Source organism: Mytilus californianus, unplaced genomic scaffold (assembly GCF_021869535.1).
Source record: "Mytilus californianus isolate M0D057914Y unplaced genomic scaffold, xbMytCali1.0.p SCAF_5, whole genome shotgun sequence".
NCBI classification, from domain to species: domain Eukaryota; kingdom Metazoa; phylum Mollusca; class Bivalvia; order Mytilida; family Mytilidae; genus Mytilus; species Mytilus californianus.
Genome location: NW_026262701.1, coordinates 44,155,794 through 44,178,569, shown reverse-complemented (window position 1 = coordinate 44,178,569; position 22,776 = coordinate 44,155,794). Strand labels below are relative to the sequence as shown.

The 22,776-nt window shown below is 32.7% G+C and overlaps 1 protein-coding gene and 1 long non-coding RNA gene across 4 annotated transcripts in view; both read left to right on the top strand.

Moving 5' to 3' along the window:
• The window catches only part of LOC127702286 (deoxynucleoside triphosphate triphosphohydrolase SAMHD1-like), a 190,551-nt gene that overhangs the window by 105,451 nt on the left and 62,324 nt on the right, over positions 1-22,776 (top strand). For all 3 annotated transcript variants that reach the window (XR_007982355.1, XM_052206419.1, XM_052206420.1), the window contains exons 5-9: positions 836-1,135; positions 1,777-1,928; positions 18,249-18,480; positions 19,766-19,832; positions 20,596-20,677. Coding sequence is in view for 2 of the 3 variants with exons in the window: in XM_052206419.1 (XP_052062379.1) it covers positions 836-1,135; positions 1,777-1,928; positions 18,249-18,480; positions 19,766-19,832; positions 20,596-20,677 (833 nt within the window). In the remaining variant the exon portion in view is untranslated. The remainder of the gene's footprint in view (positions 1-835; positions 1,136-1,776; positions 1,929-18,248; positions 18,481-19,765; positions 19,833-20,595; positions 20,678-22,776) is intronic.
• Positions 10,506-12,030, top strand: LOC127702293 (uncharacterized). Its single transcript, XR_007982356.1, has 2 exons — positions 10,506-10,678; positions 11,883-12,030. It is a non-coding gene; the product is annotated as an uncharacterized LOC127702293 (long non-coding RNA).

The following is a 22,776-nucleotide window of genomic DNA, read 5'->3' as shown; positions in this document are numbered from 1 at the left end:
AGCAAGATACCCTAGGTTTCTATCTCTTGCGGTTTATGAGTTACATTTATATGTCAAATACAAAAGGGGAAATATCCTCTCAAACGGAGTCTCTATTAAAACTGAACAAATATTTAACGAACAATTGGGTAAAGGACAAAATCAAAAGTTCTTTCCACGGAAAAGTGGAAAGACCACATAAAAATCAGAACACAATCATATAATCTTTCCACGGAAAACTGAAAGACCTAACTATAAAGTGCTAACACAATGTGTTTTTAAATCGTCTTACCTAATGCAATGCGATAGGTATTTTGTCCCGACAGACTTCTGTTTCTTCGCTTCTTTTAAGAAAAAATCGATACCCAATTATTTTCCAGGAAAGAGGACAGGACAGGACAGAGATACATCAATAAACGCAAACTGAGAAGCTGTTAAAAAATTGAAAACAGCACGTTTAATAATTTCATGCGTCCGAAGCGCTTTTCTGGATTTACCTTCATCAGGAACGCTCAATGCCAAACATTTGAAATCCGAGGGATGTATAAGTACCGAAACAGTTGAAGAGCTATATGACAAAAATACCTAAAACAAATAGCTAAATTCATCTAACTTAAGGTCAACTTTGCCTGAGGGAGTTGAAACCTTAGTTTCTTTATAATTTCAAAATTTATAAACGGACAATTTTAGAAAAGTTTGTTATAAATCATGTCAGTATCGAAGTACTGACTACTGAGCTGATGTGTTCATGTAGGCACGTTCATCAAATATGCCAAAAAAATAAGGACACTCACAATATAAACTGTTTACAAAAGTGAAAAGTGTTGGATTAAATCTGGTTTTGTATTTATTATAGGAGATAAAACAGAATACTTCGTGAAATGGACACTAGAAAATCCGGAAAATATGTCCATTGCATATATAAAGAAGATGATGCAACATGTGACAGAGTTGTCGAGCCATAAAATAATATTTGTTTATGCAGGCTCTGTGCAGATAGAATCATCAGTATCGTATGATATAGTCCTTAATCCAGAGAAATTTGCTGCGAGTATCTTAACATTTTTAGCAAAGTTTACAGAGATTTGCAAGATTGATACTTCTAAAGATATGACAATCGATGTAGATATAGCAGTATCTGAATTGCCATGGAGAGGTAAGAAAACACATGTTTTGCCCTTTCTAACACACGAGAAAAAAAAAATGAAAATAACACTTATAAGTTTAATGCGTCCGGAGTATAAATCATGTCAGTACCGAATTATTGACTATTGAGCTGATACCACCCTTGGGAGTAATAGACCACCAGCAGCGGTGTCGACACAGTGCTGTAAAAAAAATAAAAACTACATTTTATAAAATTCATGCGGCCGAAGCGCTTTTCTGGATTTACCTTCATCACGAAAGCTCAACGCCGAATATTTGAAATCCAAAGATGTATAAGAATAGAAACAGTTAACGAGCTATATGACTAAAAAGGACACAACAATTAAAGGCAAATTCACCTCAGGTCAACTGTGCCCGAGGGGGTTGAATCCTTTCAAATTTCATAACCTTTCATGTGTCATAAATTATATAAACGTAGCAATGGTTCATCCTGACGATTCTCAATAGATTGATTTGCGTGCATTAATAAAAAATACTACGTAAAGGAAGATTCAGGAATTCAATTAGAATATTTCCAATGATCTTTGCGGAATAGCGATGCGGTAGTAGTATGATATGATTTTACAAAAAGAAGACAAATGTATGTGTCGAATATGTATGCACTTTAATTACAACAATTTAATGTTTTAGCATACAAAGATAAATCTAAAGACAGATCTGTTAGAAGCACTTGTGACGAACTCCAGCAAATTGTGCATGCGTATTTAAGCCACAATCATAAGAGCTGGAAACGATGTGCATCTTTGTCACAACCTACGGTAGAAATAAAATCCACGAAACAGGTATGTTGTCAAGGGTTAGAAGAAAGAATTTTTCCCAGTCCAAATAGCACGAAAAGAACATTGACAATGTTTGAATTCAAACTCGTGCTTCAGTTTTGTTTTGTTGTTGAGATTCCTTTTTAACTTACCAACTTATTTCATAGTTTCTGAACATTACTTTCATGATCCATGTGAATAAGAAATAATACACAAACAACTACTCATTATTCGATATATTCGAAAACTGCCGTTTTACACATATTGATTATTTCCCCCCCCCCCCCCCCCACACGTTAATTACGTCTTAAAAAACGATCTGCCAACTGTCTATCTACATCAAAATCTATCAGACGTCTTCTTTTAGGAGTTATTGCCCTTAAAAATGAATGTTACCAATTTTTATCATGTTTGCCAATTATCTTGAAAATTATAATAGATAGACAGAAACGTTATATAACAAAAAGGATCTACAAATAATTCTCTTTGCTGAAATCGTCAGTCGACTCAACATTCATGACATTGGAGATATTGCCTTTTAATGACGATTTGATACCATTTTTTGTTTTGTGTTTTTGTCTATTTTCTGTTAAACTGTAATACATCGATATAATTGCAAAAGTAATCAACAAGACATGATCTACAAATAAGTCAATAATGTTGAAATTGTCAGTTGACTCCCTGTAAGAGTTATGACAATTTAATGGCGATTTTTTCCCAATCTTTTGTGTTTTTAGATTATTTTGTGGTACTATAATTTATAGATAGATAAAAAAATAATTATTGCAAAAACGTTAAACAAGACAAGATCATCAAATGATTTGATGTTGCTGAAGTCAATGGTATTTTATCTTTGAAACGATAATATAGATGAAAATCTAAATAGCAAATATAATCAGCAAGACAAGATCTACAAATGAGTCAACTTGGCACAAAATCGTCAGTCTACTCCTTATACGAGTAACTGCCCTTAAATCATGATTTGCCTATTATATTGAAAACTATTAAAATATATAGAAACGTAAGAACGCAAAAATGATCATCAGTTCAAGATCTACAAATACGTCAACATGGCTGATAGTGTCAGTTAACTGTTAATAGATGAGGATTTTTGCTATAGTTGAAGTTGCAGGTGAGAGACACATGCTAATTAGACCCTCTAGTTATGTTATTTATCTGATTATCCATAAGTGTATAATGATGACTTACTGATTGGAGTAATGGTAAATAACCGGGTTCTGGAGTCACCCTGCATTATATACTTAATTAAATTGTGATATATGAAATTAACCACGACTGAAGAGAAAGTTAAAGAATATAAAAATTCCCATGCTTTTCTTCCTGTCCGAACTGAGAATTTGTGTAGAGGTACGTAAACTACCCCCAACAAAATATTAGCATGTTCCAACTGTATTTAGTGCTTTTATATCAGGAAATAACTCATTGTGTTTTCCTACTAGAATAAAGAAACTTCAATATATGGAATGCGTTAACATGAGGTAATATACAACTCTGGTGTGTATAGATATGACGACACATTAATGTTTTTGAACGTGCTAAATATGTGAAAAGTAGGGTAAGCTTCAGGACAATGTTTCAGTTGTTGTTATTTAGTTTTCCTACTCATGCTCTGTTAATAAAAAAGTATAACAAAACTACTAAGATAAATTAAAAAAGGGGAAGTCCATAAACACTGACAAAATCAAACGCTAGACTATGTCAACCAACGGAACGAAAGGAAAACAAATGCCATATTTGTGACTTGGGCCAGGCATTTTCAAGAGAAAATTTGGGTTTAACCCACCGTTTTGTTCGGAAAATGCCTGAACCAAGTCAGGAATATGACAGTTGTTTTTCACTCGTTCCGTTGGATGATAACGTTTGATTTTGTCATTTTGTATAGACTTCACCTTGAGTATGGTCTTTTATACTATCATGACTTTCTTTTCGAGATATTTCAGTTTGAAATTTGCATGTTTCAGGCTAAAACACGAAATTTATTTTTCGATCCAAAAAAAAAAATAACAGAACTTTCAAACGATATGAAATATTTCACTCCATTTTTGGTAAACTATATGTTCGTTTTCCGTAGCAAATACTTCAAAATTACGTAACCAATTTGATGACGTTTAGTTAGTGTTTTTTATTCTTATCATTGGTTACGTTGCAAATACAATGGGCAAAACACGACTTTAGACACACATTCAAACGTACAATGTAGAACCAAATTATAAAAGTGTATAATCAAATGGCAAATATTTCTTTCCTGCCAAACGATGTTGTTGTCGAAGTAGAAATTGGAAACATTTCATTTAGAATCAATTGATCGAAAACCTTCGAAATAGTTCAGGAAACAAAAAAAATGTCTTGAAGGTGCTGTAACTACATAGCTTTTTGACAACACAGCTGTATATTTGGAGTCTGCACTGAATCTCGTATTACTGATACACATTTCTTTATGCCCCGCCGCAGCGGAGGGGCATTAAGTGTTACTCATGTCCGTCCGTACGTCCGTACGTCCATACGTCTGTACGTACCACCCAAATAGGTTTCCGTTCTCTAACTTTAGTTTGACTCAACCAAATGTTATAAAACTTATACACAATGCTTATTACTACAAAATTCAGATCAGGTTAAATTTCACATGGCGTCACTTTTACCATTCTAAAGTTATGCCCCTTTATAACGTTATATGAAAGCGGGGGCATCATCTGTGTCCAATGGACACACTCTCCATTTATGCTTGTATATAAATTCAAAGCTATTTGCTTGTAGAAGCTAATCTGCCAACAAATTGTATGTTCTTTTGTAAAAGGTCGAAAGATCCATACCTACTCATGTAGAATTTTGACAACAAATATGCCTCCTTTAGTACTGCAAATTTGTAAGTCTGATCTGATCTGATTATAGACTTTTAAATGACAAAATGCAAAGGGATTCTCTTTAGTTCCAAAAGAGTTGCAATATGTGTTGCTCTTTTCCCCACAAGTAAAAGTTTACAAAATTTTACCTGTTATCTTACTGAAGCCTAAGATAAGCCTAATCTACTGTTGTAGGCTGAGATTATAATTTTGTTTTGAAAGGCTTCAAATATCCCCATTGTTCTGAACTCTACAAAAGATTAGGCGTAATCGAACACCGTCGTTGATCAAACACATGAAGGTTGTTTTTATATTTGGATTCAGTGACAAGAAGTCCTTGCGTTGCTTGTCGAATGCCTTTAATGTCTTATTATACAATTTCCTTTGAGCGAAGGAAAAAAATCCAGATGAACTAAAATTTATCACTTCATATTAACAATAATGGGCACAATCAAACAAGCACATTTTCACTGTTTTAACACCATCTTTGCAATACGTACCGAATCGATCAAGTTTACCCTTAAGTCCTTTTCTAAGTTTGGGAAAATGACAATATCATCAGCATATGATAAACAATGGAATGGTCGTGAATTAACACCGACTAGATCAAGTGAATTTTCAAGACGAGCAGGCAGATCATTTATGAAAATCTTTAATAGAGTAGGATTCACATCGTCTCCCTTTAGCTCTAAAAAGGTATGTCACTCTATTCCGTAATCGAACACAAGATGTGCTCTTAGCAAAAATGCTCATGATGATATTGTAAAAGTTTGGAACAACATCGATGTTTAATAACTAGTTTTATCCCTGGGTAAATGACATATTTGAAAGCGCTCTGTTGAAAAAATAAATTTGGAAACACCTTTCCTTCTTTTGTGTTACAATACCCATCAGTTATATGGTCTTAAAGTCGTATGAAACGAGTTTCTGGTAATCATAAGGTTGTGGAAGTTATTGTACCAATGTATCAATATATATTTAACAAAGTCCTCTGGGTGTACGTTTTTTGACATTTATTACGAATTCAAACGGTATACCCCACAAAAATATTTCATTCTGTGGTTGTTGAACGAAAAACTTTACTTGCAAATTAACTTTTGTGTTTTGGTGCCAAAATCTACATATCTTTATCTATTGATAAACAATCAACACAGAATCATGGAACACGTGAAAAATAAAATGAGATGATAGAAGGTTTTTTTTGTTTTGTTTTCCATGCGTTCGCATTTGTTTATTAACCTTTTTCATAACAGTTGTTAAACAATTTGGTGTGCTTGAATTTCTATTCACAAATCGTTTAATACTACCTTTTTTGTCACGATTAATCAGTTGCACTTGCGCTGTGCTATTGCCTAATTTCTAATGAGAGATGTCATGGTTAAGGTCATTGCTTACAGAAAAGCTGTTGTACTCGTTGTTTTTTATAAAAAATATATTCAATCTTTTTGTTAAATTTGAGGTATTAGATGACTTTATGAATGAACATATGGTCAGATGGTCATGCTTTTTGGAGAAACCGATTTGGCTATCATTTATGATGAGATACCTATCTATAAGAACTCGCAAATACTGGTGTCGAGAATCTTATCAAAAAGCTTGCCAAATTAATCAGTAACTGTAATTCCACGATATTTATAAGGACCAGATGCATCATTCCCTTTATAAACTGGGAATATGTAATCTGTGGTCCAGGGTTCTGGGTTCACAAGAAAGACAAAAGATTGAAATTTTGAAGAAACAGGGTAGAAAAGAGTTTGGAATCTGTTTTAAAATGCTGCGTACTAGAGATTATCTACTGCCCTTTTAACCTTTATAAATATAAAATCAGTAAAATAATCGTTCATTTTCTGTAAGTGACTATGACATCAAATTTACGAATTTCGACATAGTGTAACAGTCTCATTTAAAATTAAAAATAAATATTTAAAAAGTATGCTTGTGACATCATTCAACTACTAGTATCGAATTTTTGTTCTAGTTACAGTTTGACTTCCAATGTGCATTGAGGTAATTGTTATTTGTGGGTATTATCGGAAAGGAAGGCTCATTAGTACAAGAATTGCTTCAGGCAGAATAACAACATCAAGTGTATGGTAGACAAAAGAATATCTAATTACAGACACAACATCCGGTTTATAAATACATCTATAGATAATTAGTCATGTGTCGGTTATTATAAAATATAGACTCAAATTTAAATGAAAGAAACTAATCACAATTTATCAACATCCCCTTTTCTTAAGAATGAAATTCGTTTTTAAAATTCGTAATAATTATCAAAACAATTTAACCAAAAATAATTTTCTCAATTATATAGTCTGTTTCACATGTATTTAAACAAAGTCAGTATCGGTCTCTATGTTGTGGCCATCCATCATTGATAATGTCTACGAGAGTTTGTAATTCGGAATCTTCTGTAGTAGCAGTTCTTTCTTCTTGTAGTCGCGTATCTGGTTTGTCTTCAAACGTGCTTTCTTCCATAATTCTTGGTCGCTTGTCTCTATTGCATTGTCATTTTCCAAAAACGCTCTGCTTAGAGTGTCTGCTAGTACAAGATTGACGCCTTTTACAAATCGGAATTCAATATCATAGCGGAACAATTTCATCATTATGTCCTGTAAACGTTTCGGGGCTTGGCTCAGCGGTTCACTAAATATCGCAGCAAGTGGCTTGTGGTCATTCTGAACTTTAACTTTACGTCTATATGTGTACCGGACAAAACGCTCGAGAAAAATATAACATCGATAATGCTTCTTTTTCAATCTGAGCCCAGTTACACTCAGACGGCTTTAGAGCTCTTGACGCATATTCAACAGGTTTCCCTTCTTGCAGCAGTACGGCTCCCAGGCCACTCTTACTACTGTCGACTTGCAGCACAACTTCTTTGTTGGCCTCAAAATAGGCCGATATGGGTGCTTCAGTTAGTCTTTTCTTTACTCTTTGAAATGTTACCTCGCATTCACTGGACCATTTCCAAGGTACATCTTTTCTAGTGAGTTCTCTGATTGGGGCTAGATCATTTGCCAGATCTGGCAGAAATTTTGCCAGATCTGCATAGTCTTTTCACTCCTGACACGTCGGTCGGACAGGGCATTTCCTGTATCGCTTTTACTTTTGCATGGTCAACTTTTACCTCTTCCCTTGTAAATTGGTGACCATGAAACGTGATCTCGGTTAACCTAACTTCTTTCTTTTCCTTTTTTTAAGAAGAATGTAATGGTCATTACACCGTTGAAACAACTTTTGGAGTTTTCAGTCATTGTCTGTTCGTGCTTCCTCACTCGTACGACCACAACCTGCAACAATGATATCGTCTGCTATTGTGAATACTCTTTCTATATCTCCCAGAGCTTCTGTGAGCTTTCGTTGAAACATTTCGCTTGAAACTTTAAGACCAAACGTAAGTCTCGCCCAACGGTATCGCCCAAATGGTGTTATCATTGTTGTTACATCACTAGATTCTTTGTCAAGTTTTACATGCCAATATGCTTCTCGGACATCAAGGCGGCTAAAAAATTTCGGAAGTACGTCATCTAGAGTTGGTAGTTTGTAATGTTCTCTCATCAGTGCAGTATTTAGCGGTTGCGGATCAATGCAAATTCTCAGTTTTCCATTCGGTTTTCTTACGACTGCCATTTGACTAGTCCATTTAGACGGTTCGGTCACTGGTATCAAAACTTGTCTCTCAACTAACTTGTCGATTTCCTTCTTAACATCATCTTGTAAAGAGAGCGACACTTTCTTACTCGGTAATGTTTTGTCAGGTACATTCTCATCAACTTTCAGAGTTATCTCCCCTAGATCGCCAATTTTCGTTAACAGATCGTATTTACATCGGCTGCGCTATCTTACTGACATCTTACATTGCAATAATTTACATTCATTAAAGCTGAAATGTTTTTAGACTCTTCACCTATTGTCTGAATTACATTTTCAGATGTATGTCCAGTGATGGCATTCAACCAGCAGTCATCTTTTTCTTGGTCACTTTGTGTTGCGCTGATTGAGTGTATTTCTTGCATTTAGCTTTAAAATGGTATCTAACTTTGCAAGCATCGCATGTTTTTCCCCATGCTGGATATTTTAATTTTTTTCTTTCATGTTTGTAGCCACCGAAATTGCATTCTTTGTTGTTATTTTGTGTGTTGTAAGAAGTTTTACTCTGAGATTGAGGGAGTTTGGGGTCTTTTACTATCAGGTTGGTACCTTTTCTTTTTGAACTTATCATGGTGTGTGATTTCATTGACTGTGTGAGTCGAATTTGTAGATTCTCTCAACTCCTTAACATGTTTATTTGACTGTTCATCAGCTCAACAAATTTTAATTGCCTTGTCTAAGTTCATCTTGACCTCTTGTAATAAAAATTCCTGCAGTTTGCCCGTGACACTAAAGATAATTTTGTCACGCATCATACGATCGTTCTCTTGGAATTGCACGAATTTGCTATAATTTTCAATTCAGTTAAGAAATTGTCAAAAGGTTCTTGATATGGTTCCATCCAAAATCTATGGGACTCTAAAACTTCATTTTTTCTTGGAATGCAGTAGGCGTCTAGTTTTTCGAAAAGTTTTCATCCCTTTCCTCTGTCCATTGAATTTGGTCAAATATGTCTACAATTCAAAATTATTGCTACTTGGACTGCACCGTCCTATTTAACAGCTACTCTAGCCACAAGATATATTTCAACCTGCTGTTTCCATTTCTGTAAGTTTTCGGACACATTTCCTTCTGTGACATTTAATTGTGGGGTAGACGGAAAGTGTTTGTTAAAGCCTCGGCCATTGCTGATTCAGCGTCTTTCGACCACGTGGAATATTACTATTTTGTGATGATGCTTTCAGGACCACTTACACAAAATGTTTATAATAAATGTCAGTTTTATACCGTTTCAGACGTTGCCCACCGCTGCCGCCATGTTATTTGTGGGTATTATCGGACAGGAAGGCTCATTCATACAAGAATTGCTTCAGGCAGGATAACAACATCAACTTGCTATCATAATGTGTATTGTAGACAAAAGAATATCTAATTACAGACACAACATGCGGTTTATAAATACATCTATAGATTTTTAGCCATGTGTCAGTTATCCCTGCAGGCACACTTTGTTGAATCAACGTTGAATCTTTGTTGATTTTAGGTTATACATTGATCAACAAATATTCAACATTGATTCAACGTTGACAATTCAACGTTGAAATCAGAACATTGTTTCAACGTTGAATTAACATTGCGTTGAAACACCAATATTGAATCAACGTTGGCTAAACAATATATGATCATATATAAAACCCAGTAGTTGTGGATACCAGAATTGTCAAAAAAGAAGTATTGGGCACATCATAATTCTTTTTAAATTGACAACGATATTCACATAAAATAGAATATTCAGTAGATTTATCACTAATTGTCGTGGTGATTATAGAATTATATATAAAACAATCGCAGTGTATATCAGCATAAATTAATCATGAACTTTGCACCCCATATAATAGAAATTCCCAAATTTCACAATAGACCAGCTTGCATACAGAATCATACAGTATATATAAGTATTTGTGAATAACCCCTTCCCCTAAAAATATGCCCCTTTTTCCGTGGCTGCTGATGTCAAATATCTTGTTTTCATTCCTTTTTTTTCTAATCTTTTTAACAATCTAAAGAGAAAGACGTATATATCAGTTCATAAACAATGGTTGATAACTTGTAATATAAAAAACCGACAGATCTATTGGAATAGTGATTTTTAAATTTTCGCGGCATTTTTAACATTTCTATTTTAAGACAAATTCAGATATGCGCATGCGCAGTTGTTTGTGTTGCCAAAGTTTGAATATCCGCTTTCGAGACCACAAGGTGATTCTACAGAGTTTTTATCAATATCTTTCCTGTATACAGCTTTTATATTTTATCGTAAGTATATATAAATTGTTGTGATTACAGTAAATACAGTATCGTATTTTAGAAATGTGAGCATATCAAGTTATGAAAACTGTACTGAAAAGTTGAAATTTTACACGAGGAAAAGGGGAATGTTTAGCATGTTACCATTCCCGATTTACCTTGCAACGTCTCATGAATTTTTATCGTTGACTATTTGAATTCATCATATGATTGAATCAAAAGTAAAAAGAAATTTTATCTTTATTTACCTGTTCAATTCAATTACACGAAATCTCACAAAAAGGGGGGCTTGAGTTGTTTACAAAATTGGGATGGAAAGGTAAGAAGCTATATGGCTCACCAAGTTGGACCGTTAATATTTTACTGTCAAAATTGAAGTAGTGTTTTGACAAGGTAATCAAAGTCGAAGGGTATATCATATGAGGGTGGTAAAGAAATATTTGCATGCAACGTATTTGGCCTTTATATTTCTCGTTTTCTTGTCTTTGGTTCAACGTGTTATTTTAGTTTCCCCATATTTATTTTCTGTGTATCGTGTTGGTACTCTGAATTTCTCGTGCTTGTCCCACATTTGATAAAAAAAGTAAACCGGGACTAAATTCCAAGTCAGTCTGGATTTTTAAATTATGTGTTCCCAGGATATCATGGATATTAATTGCTATCAAGTTATGAATAATTTTTTTCAAATCGGATGCAACTAGCAGACGCGAAAAGGTGACCGCAGGGTCTTCGTGTCCATTATCATGACTGTGTGATCTCCAAGAACGACTGAGTAATAATTACTGCTACTACTTTTTCCTTAATAGTTACGATTTTATTTCTCGTGCTTCGTTTATCCCAATTTTTATTTTCCGTGCGACGTTTTGGGGATTTTTGTTTTCGTGTTGAGAACCCCCTTTACAACCCTTGTATATGTCAATCAGACAGATATCCATGCAGCTGCACAAGTAATACAGAAAAAGACATATGTGGATAAACCTTCAATTTGTTCAAGTTAAAATGTAGTATTTAGGATTTTCTTGCAGATTATACCTTCTGGTCTATATAAAAGGAAATGTAGTTGAGATTTAGATGGAAGTTTAACTTTCATTTAGTTTTCATGAGTTCTTATGCTTTTGATTTATACTTTAAATATCATCATTATGAAGTTATTAATAGTTAAATGTGTTGAACAGTATTAAACTTGACAATGTTATAACTTTTGATTTTGTAGATGTCATCATGAAGACCTATGGAATCACGGAACAACAAGTGTCTGACCAAAAAAAAAAACCATTCTTAAATGGGCTCCAAAAAGACAGGGTGGGAGAAGAAAGAAGTTGAAGTTTTCACTATTAATAAATAAATTTATTTTAATTTTATCGTATTGAATATTTCTCTATAATCAGTGGTTGGACATTAGAATACATGGAGTAGGAACAGCAAAATTAGTTTTATATTTGAGCACTCAGATATTCAGAATAGACATTGGGCAAAAATTATGTGTATTAAGGGTTGTGTGCTTTCAAAAATTAGGATAGATCAATATTTCTCTATGATAATTTGTGTTTTTATATGCATATCGTTAAATGTTAAAAAAATCTTGGGGGTTAAATTATGGTTCGTAGGAAAGCCCTAAACACACATATTTGTTATTCAGTTGATTGGTTGCTGACATCATCATGGTCAAGCCATGCTCTTATCACAAGAATGTGGTCTTTTAGTTTATTGTTGAAAATTCTTCTATGAGTAATTGACAGTCAATGGTATATATTCAAATTTTTTATTGTTGCCTATTGTTAACAAGACAATCATCAACCAAAGAACATTATTTATATATCTTTGGGTCACCATACAGTCTTCAACTATGAGCAAAAGATCACATCATGTCAAATATGACCAGGCAATGATATTATTTAAAGTTCAATTTTTTTCTGAGATTAATTTTTATATCTTGGTCTGATGGAGCAGTTATTGGATAAAGTTTCCTGCGGCAGAATGTTGATATGACATTTATCATGTAGAGGGCCTTGAGAAGACACTAGCTTGAATATTGCTACAGTATAAAATTATGGAATGCAACACACAGAAAATACAGGATGAATGAAACTTAAGTTTTAGGTGGAAACACAGTTGAACACAACCACTAACCAATTTTGATTCCATGTTGAGTATAATTTCACCCTGAATTCAATCTGAATTCAAGGTGAGTTATTGGTTTAAACAATGTTGAAGCAACCATTATTCAATATTGATTCAAAGTTGAATATCAACGTTGATTCAACGTAGGATTTCAACGTTGATACAAATTTGCAAAATCTAATAATAATTCAATATTGATTCAACACAGAAAATCAACATTGATTCAATGTTAAATCAACGTTGTGTGCCTGCTGGGATTATACAATATAGACTCAAATTTGAATGAAAGAAACGAATCACAATTTATCAACAGTAATGATATGTGATAATGCCTTAATGTTTCTCGAATTTCAAACAGAAAAAAGAAAATGATTGAAATCCGGTTTTAAAATTTTTGTTCCTCGCTATACGGAATCTTTTCACCGACAAGTGCTTAATTTTCAAACGGTAAATCTGAAATATTTCTGTATTTTGTCAAACGGTTTATTTGTTTCTCAAAATAAATTGACTTTGCGTTACCTGTATATGAACTTTTACGTGTAAGAATTATAATAATCAGTATGACAAGCGACATTTGTGGTATTTGTTAAAGTATTTGTAGCCTCGTTTTGTATCAATCATCAACGTAAGACGCATTGCAAATGTCTTAAATTTTCATATAGAAGAAAGGTTCAATATGTCCTACCAATATTAGTGATATTTTAGTTTTTAACATACATTTCCTATTCCGTGTATTCATTTTCATTTTTTGTTATTTGATAAAATATCTGTAAATGTTCAGATAAAGTAAAATTGCTGTAAACGAAATTATCGATGATAGCTGACCAAGCTTATCACGTAAACAGACACAAAATAATTTAGCAACGTTTGCTTAATGTGCACTTCATTTAAACGCAAACGTTTACTCTGCGTAAACTTTAAAATATGGTAAGACAAATAAGAAATGAAAAGCGCGTGTTTACCACCATGTTAATATAATTATGACTCTGACTACGATCTAACCCTAGAGGAGTTTATAAATTTTGATATTGTCTATCATTCTTTTTATCTAAACGTTCCCCATTTTTTTCTAATTTGAATGCTAACAATGAAAAAAGGAGATTGTTATTCGCACGGAATAATTAAGATAAGAAACTATTATTTTGATTTTGCTTTTATAAAACATATTGAGATGATTGTCAATGAGATACCTACCCACCATGGATTAAAGCGTGTTATAACTAAATGGGACTGTACGGCCTTAAACAATGAGTAAAGCCCATACCGTGCAGTCAGCTATAAAAGGTCCGGCATGACAAAATTGCAAACCATAAAAAAAGTGAAAACCAATAGTCTTCCTTGGGAGAGGCACACACATAATTTGGCAGGTTAGATGTTTGTGAGAACTCAACCATTCCCTTACATGGGACAGTTGGCCACAGACCACAATTAAATTCCCCTATTAGTTCTTTATAACGTTTTGTTTCATTAAAAAAATTGCACCTTGCATTTTTGTCAAATCTTTTGTGTGTATAATGTATAGTACTAGTCCAAAAATATATCCAAAATTCAGAAAGATTGAACCAATGACTCCTACAAATTTAGCCAATACACATCCATACCCCTATGGACAAGTCAAGAGATGTTCCGAAAACTGTAAATATCACCTTTTTGCACCTGGCCTAATCACTCTTTCCATATCAAAATCAGTTAAAATACAACATCCAGAAGATTATTTCACCTCTCTTCTTTTATTTCCACCCAAAAAAAACTAAGAAATGAGTGAGGAAGGGAAAGAAAAAAAATTAAGAAAAAATACACTCTAATTAAAAGGAACTATATTCGTGGACAACGAAAAGCGGGATCATTAATTGTGGTCTTGGGCCTATTAGGGGTCTAAAACTTGACCAATTCTAATAAAACTTGGCATGATTTAAGCTTAGTGTATTATAAAACAGTTTACAAAGTTTCAAAGCCATATGATACCAATTATAAAAAATGTGGCATTTTTTATATCTGAACTTTGGGTGCTGAATTGTGGCGTTGAATTAGAACAATTTCAACTATCAAATTTGGGCTTCTAAAAACCAAAATATACCAAAACTTACATTTTTTAATGTTTCTATGTACAAGTTATCACCTATTAAAAGCAACAGATAGCATACTTCATGTTTCAGACTTATAAAAAATGGCCAGAAGTAAATTTTATATGAGCCTGTGCCAAAAAATAGAGGTTTTCAAATGAATCGAGGCCTTATATGAAATGTAATATTTTTCACTTACCACAATTTTCTGAAGTTGTTAAGTTATAAAAACACCTTTTACATGTTATAAATGTACTTTGAATGGAAATATAAGTTTCAAATAGCATAACACATGTGAATAAAATGGTCTTCAGCAATGTCAAGCTTAAAAAAACAGGTTGTCAATTTAGGTCGTTCCCCACATTTGCATATTAAAAAGTATATAAATGATATGGTAGATAGAGATATGCTTCTTTTTGCTCAAATCTTTGTTTAGATATGATAAAACATGGAGCCTGGATGTAACATGACTGTCACTTTCAACTATATATGTAGACAGTATGATTTGATGCAAAGTTATTTACTTTACTTTTTAAAACCGGCATGAAATTTCAGCCTCAAAAGGCCAATATTTTAACCACTAGCTATCAAACAAAAAAAAATAAAGGTAGTCTGTAAAACAGACAAGGTCAAACAACCAGAAATAAGTGCTTTTGATACAGATTCAGTGAAATCTGCTAAAAGGAATTCAACTTGTATGTGCATAGAACCTCATTTTTCACTTGCTTCATACTGACCGTTAGACTAAGACCATTAAAGCAGCACATTTTGCACTCTTATTCTGATTTTATCTACTTTTTTTTGTGTTCAGTGTTCAAAAATGAGTTAAACATCTACATTAGATACCACAAACACAAATAGAAAACCAGAAAAATCTGTCAGAGAGAAAGTAAGCATGCTACTTTTGTAAAAATATTGAAACAACTGAAAAAGTTCAATTTTGGGCATGTAGGCTGAAATGTCACTTTTTTACAAAATTTCTATCAAATAAAAGTGGAAATCATTTATTCTCATGTAGTTTGACAAATTAATACCAATAGATCATTCAGGGAAGTTGTCAAAGTACAAATTCAATATTTCCTGAATTCACCTCTTAGGCCACAGACCACAATTAAATTCCCCTATTAGTTCTTTATAACGTTTTGTTTCATTAAAAAAATTGCACCTTGCATTTTTGTCAAATCTTTTGTGTGTATAATGTATAGTACTAGTCCAAAAATATATCCAAAATTCAGAAAGATTGAACCAATGACTCCTACAAATTTAGCCAATACACATCCATACCCCTATGGACAAGTCAAGAGATGTTCCGAAAACTGTAAATATCACCTTTTTGCACCTGGCCTAATCACTCTTTCCATATCAAAATCAGTTAAAATACAACATCCAGAAGATTATTTCACCTCTCTTCTTTTATTTCCACCCAAAAAAAACTAAGAAATGAGTGAGGAAGGGAAAGAAAAAAAATTAAGAAAAAATACACTCTAATTAAAAGGAACTATATTCGTGGACAACGAAAAGCGGGATCATTAATTGTGGTCTTGGGCCAGTTGAGTAACAGCACAACATAAGAAAAAATTATACAAATGAGTTGGAAAAGGCTTTGTTAATCAGATCGACACTAAGCAAACACAAAATCTATCAAAAAGACAAACATCTAAGAATACTCGCGGCTAATCAGAATCATTCCAACTAACACATAAACCATTTGTACCTTTGTACATTCTCTTTTGTCGTTTAAACTCATCTAGGTCTGATGACGAAGAATCATTCACAAATTCATTTTAGTATTTCTTTGTGAACATTTGCTCTTTTGTCTAGGTATTCCAGAAAAGTTTGTCAGTAGGGAATATATCTTTACAAGTTTTGCAATCCTTACTTTAAAGTAAACCCAGAAAACAATAAAAAAGTTCTCGATTCATATTAATCCTACATTTTTAACTGACGCATGCGAAGATCCTATGGAGTGCAAAATACATACGATCGAATCAATTTCAATTCCACCTATTCCGGATTTCACGAAGCAATCCTTTAAATAAAACAATGAATCGAGAGTCATATCAAAATTATGTATTTTAACGGTAAAAACGACCCACATTTCCAATTATGAAGTTAATGTTTGACGATTTATTAGAAATGTTTGACACATTGAAGTACGAAAATAGAACAACACAACGCAGAAACAAACAATGTTTGCATACACCAGCTTGACGCCACGAAACGTAGTATAAAAGTCATCTAAAAGTTTGAGGCTTTCAAAATCAAAAGTCTTGAAGACAGAAGAACAGAAAGAAAGCAAATAAAATTTATTTTTACTCTCCAAAACATTCAATGTTACAATTATAATATTAGAAATACACACAGGGTATAATGAAATTTACAGCGTATCTTCGCTCGAGTGTTGTCTACCTTTCATCGTTCATCTTGATAAATTGTAGATATCGGTGTATTCAATGTTAAAATATAAAGGATACACAAAAATCATTTATGTTGACCATAAAATGTGTAAGGGTAGGCATGGCAATTCAGGGTAGGTAGGGGGCGGGAAAGAGAAATATGAGTGAAGTATTTTCAAAATTCTAATGGATTCTGGAATGAAAATATTATTTGAATATTAATTCGATAAACCAATCCAGCGTGCATACTGCAGGTAGAAAGGTGTAATTTTTGTAAAACATGGTTCTCAATTTTTGATTAAATTATCATTAAAAAAAAGATACCGTAATTCGCCTTTTTTATGGAGATGGAATTAGCGCATCGTTCCGACTTAAACATAGTATTGGTGCCATCATGAAATCACACCTTTTTCATATTTTGTGCATATGCCTACCTTCTTGCGAAAATTATAAAATATTTATTGAAGACGACGTATGCAAACAGTTACATTTTGTTAAGGAAAAATAAAGGGGAAACATTAGCTTTTAAAAAAAAAGAGGTAGCAATATTACTTCAGTATTTTAAAATGATAAGATCATCATACAATAAGGAGCTGTGGTATGATTGCCAATAAAACAACTATATCCAACAGCAGACAAAACTTCAAACGATATTGTTTGCATTATTTGGAATGTCTTCCTTAAGAACTTTGATTTGACAGCAAAACAGAAAATCCCACTTATGTACCGCTACATCAATCACGAAATAAATGATTGTAGGAAATCATTCCCTCTTGTTGTATTTACCTGAAAAAGGACGATGAAATCTTTGTACCGGATAGCTAACCTTCACAAAATTTTTATGAAGAATAATATCTAGCCGTTCCTTCAAGATGTGCGACTTTATATCTCTCTAAAGTTCTTACCACCATTCTTTCAACTGTAAAAGATGGCGGTTAGAAATATAGTCATGACAGTTGAACGTACATATAGGTCAAACATCTTTATTTCTCATTACAGCAACAATTTGCTATGACGGGCAAAAAACGAAAATCAAAATCCCAAGAAGTTTTCGCTTCAAAGAGAAAAAGATCTGAGGTCTCATTTAGCGAATCATTTAAGGAAGAGGAACCTCAGCCTTCGACATCAGGTAGTCTTCCAGTTGGGGAAGGGTACATAACTTGGTCAGAAGAAGATGTAGCCATGAAATTGGAAGACTATTCTTTTAATAACGCAGCCAAAGTATTCAGAGGTAAACTTCTTTTAATTGTCAGTAATGTGAAAATAAAGGTAGAATCCTGAAACATATTTTCTAGATAAGTAAGCAAAATGTGTGTATGTATGTATAAAACAGTATTAACAAAAATACCAAAACTCCAACGTAAATTTAAAAAAGTGGGAAGTCCATAAAAAAATCAAACACTCGATTAAACCATTGTGGTGAAATTGTGTGTTCAACATCGTTTTTAAACCTCCCACTTGTATGACAGTTGTTTACATTTCTGTGTATGTCTGTATTTTTGTGTATGTGTGTGTCAGTGTAAGTATGTATGCATCTAGTATACCCGATGGGAATTCTCATGTGAAGTATTTACCTCCGTTCGACAATTTAGTATAACATTGAATAAAAACTTAACTTTGATAGGCTTAAATGGAAAATGTTCTAAACGGCTATTACCTAGCTTAACTTATTGTAATGGAATGTCTAACCAAAACGAGTAATTCTTAAACTTTTGACATATATTTGAAGAAACAAATCAAGTTATTGAAGTAATAATTTGAGGCACATATAAGACAAATGAACATTAATACATAAAGAGTATATCATAACTTTGAATCGTTCTACAAACAGTAAATATTTCAAAACATATGAATAATGGATACAGGTAACCAGCTCAGTAGCAAGTACTTCGGTACTTGGAAGAAAATACGAATATTGTTTGATTAACATTTGTTGTTATAAAATTTGGGAAATTATTTTAAATTAGGGAATATATCTCCCTCATGCAAAGCTGAAATTCCTTGTCCAGATTTTGCTATACTTTAGGTTCTTTTTGGTTTGATCCGATTTTCAACATTTGTAGTAGGTTTTTAATATTCAAACATTTTGGCCTCGAGCATCACTTAATATACATTGATTGTCGAAATGCGCATATGGTGCATTAAAATTGGTTCTGTTTATATTATTATTATAAACATATATCAATAAAAGTTTTGTCCGGATTTGTTACTACTTGTTTAATCAATGTAAAATGTAATAAACCAACATTTAAAAAGATATTCAAAACATTATCATTTGAATTCCCTGTTCATTTATTCAGAAAAACTACCGAGGATAGCTGTACCTTTTATTGCTTTTATCAACAACCAATAGTGCAATGAATTGATTAATTATTCTAAAAAAGAACCAAAATTCCAAACCAAATGATGATTTTGAAATATTAAAGTATTGATTTTTCATCTCAACATCATATGCTCCGCCACAAGACGTGGACAATCAGCATTAAATTTGCTTCATGTGATAGATTTATTTGCAGAGGAGGGTATATCCGGAGAAGTGTTGGATATGTTAAATGAAGAACAACTTGAAAAAATGGGCATAACGTGAGTAAATTATTTCAGTTATATATGAGACTTTTCACCTTTTTAGTGTCTATCGAAAAAAGAACTTAAAAAAGGGTCATTCCAAAATAATACATGCAACTTTATTTATGGAATGCTCGCCGATTTATCGCTACTCCCATATTCCTTCCCCAGAAATGTTTCATATGGTAAGAGTTGTATAGAAGGTAGTCTTGCTGGTTTCGATTTCGTGGAATGTTAGATGACAGCTAAATTTACCATAATACCATAGAGTCTCAACAGAGCAATCAAAGGGTCAAGTTAATGACAAGACAAATCAACTCAGTTCTTTTTAGCAGAGCAGAAAATGACATTTGACCGACAACAATGTGTTACAAAGGGAAGACAATAATGAAATCGAAAAAAAGTTCAAGGGAACAAATGAAAGTGTGCAGTTAGTAATTAATACGAAAAGATAACGACAATCGATATTTTCATTGCACTTTTAGCAAGTCCGACATAACACTTATATATTTGTTCCTCCAACAAATTTAATGTTACAATACATTACAACATCAAGATAAAAGATACCATAATAAATGAGGACCAGTTAAAACAGAAGTAAACAATGAATGTATTAGTTAAAATACATTTCAAAATTGCGATAAGCCAAAAATGAAAGGTATGAAGATAAACACCAATGCATAACACTGATAAATGATTAACAATACATACTTTTTTAAAGAGTAAATTGCTAAAAAAATAGTTCTATTATTCCTCAATAAATATAATTGTATCATTGCAGCAAAATTGGAGAGAGATTAAAAATTATGAAAGTCATCAGAAAAATTACCGGAGTTATAGATTTTGAAGAGCATCAGAAAAAGGTAAGACAGAATAATCTCTTCTGTTTTTGAAGAAATTATCGAACTTACAGAAGAAAATGAGAAAAAAAGGAGGCAAGCATCATCGTTTTTCATCATTGCTCCATTTGAATACCATTAATCGAAACATTTGCCGTTTTGTTTTATTAATTCTAAACTTCTACATAAAAAAGTATAACAAAAATAACCGAACTCTAAGGCAAATGCAAAAAGAAGTCCATCAAAACTGACAAAATAAAACGCTATCAAGAGAAAAACAACAGCCCTATTCATGACTTTGAACAGACATTTTCCGGAGAAAATGGTGGATTGAACCTTGTTTTATAGCTAGCTAAACTTCCCACTTGTATGATAGTTGTCTAATTATACCTCAATATGTTTTTCTATACAAAAAAAATGACATATTTGTGCTATTTCATTCCACAGACTATTTTCAAGTCAATAGTTTCAAAGACTATTATCCCGGTTAATCATATTTCCCGGACTTTTTCGTACTTATTGTTCATTGGACAACAATGACGTTATTGATTATTCATGTTGATTGCGCGCATTTTAGCGTAAAAATCTGAAATATCGAAAACAGTGAAATCTGTAAATGTCTGTCGTCGTAATTTCAAATTAACATTTTACTAACCATGATCAATTAAAAAAGAAAAAAGAAAATCTACGCGACATATATATGTATAGTTCTACAACATAACAAATGTGTGGTATGGGTCTCTCCTCGTCCTCATGATCTGTGATTGTTTAAGTTATCGGTAAATATATGCATGCTAGTTTTTACACAAGGATTCCTAGTTTTGATTACATTAGTTTTGATACCATTTTTACAAAAGTTAAAGCTCACTGCATGTATAAAGCGACTATTTGTTTATACCAGGTGGTGTGTATGTAGATTCTTTAGACGTTTGTTTTGTTCAGTATAATAAAACACTTCAAGATTGGTCATGAGGGTACAAACAAGTTTGTTGTCCTTTTGTACTAACTATGGCCCTCGGCTTAGCCTCGAACAAACAGCTTCCATTTGCAGCTGATTATTTCCAAATGATCAAATTCAGGATGTGATACGTTAAGAATGAGGCATCTTCTTACATTGTATCAATTTATCACGATTTTTTTAGAATGATATCAGGACTGTAATCTTTTGAGACTTTAAAAAAAAATCATCAGAATTCTGTTGAGAATACTATCTTTTTGAGGAAACAATTTTCTTATCTGAATTCTGTTTAGAAAAGTGTCTATCCGAGGAAACGATTTTCTTATCATAATTCTGTTAAGGAAAATATCTATATGAGTAAACGATTTTCTTATCAGAATTCTGTTAAGGAAAGTATCTACCTGAAAAAGCGATTTTCTTATCAGAATTCTGTTAAGGAAAGTATCTATCTGGGAAAATATTTTCTTATCAGAAAATATCTATCTGAGGGAGCGATTTTCTTATCAGAATTCTGTTAAGAAAAGTATCTATCAGAATTCTGCTAAGGAAAGTATCTATCTGAGGAAACGATTTTCTTATCAGAATTCTGTTAAGAAAAGTAGCTATCTGAGGAAACAATTTTCTTATCAGAATTCTGTTAAGAAAAGTAGCTATCTGAGGAAACAATTTTCTTATCAGAATTCTGTCAAGAAAATAATTTATCTGAGTAGCGATTTTCCTATCAGAATTCTGTTAAGGAAAGTATCTATCTGAGGAAAATATTTTCTTATCAGAAAATATCTATCTGAGGAAAATATTTTCTTATCAGAAAATATCTATCTGAGGGAGCGATTTTCTTATCAGAATTCTGTTAAGAATACTATTTATCTGAGGAAGCGATTTCCTTATCAGAATTCTGTTAAGAATACTATTTATCTGAGGAAGCGATTTCCTTATCAGAATTCTTTTAAGAAAATTATTTATCTGAGTAATGGTTTTCTTATCAGAATTCTGTTAGGGGAAGTATCTATCTGAGGAAAATATTTTCTTATCAGAAAGTATCGATCTGAGGAAGCGATTTTCTTATCAGAATTCTGTTAAGAATGAGGAAGCTTTTTCCTTATCAGAATTCTGTTAAGAAAAGTATCTATCTGAGGAAACGATTTTCTTATCAGAATTCTGTTAA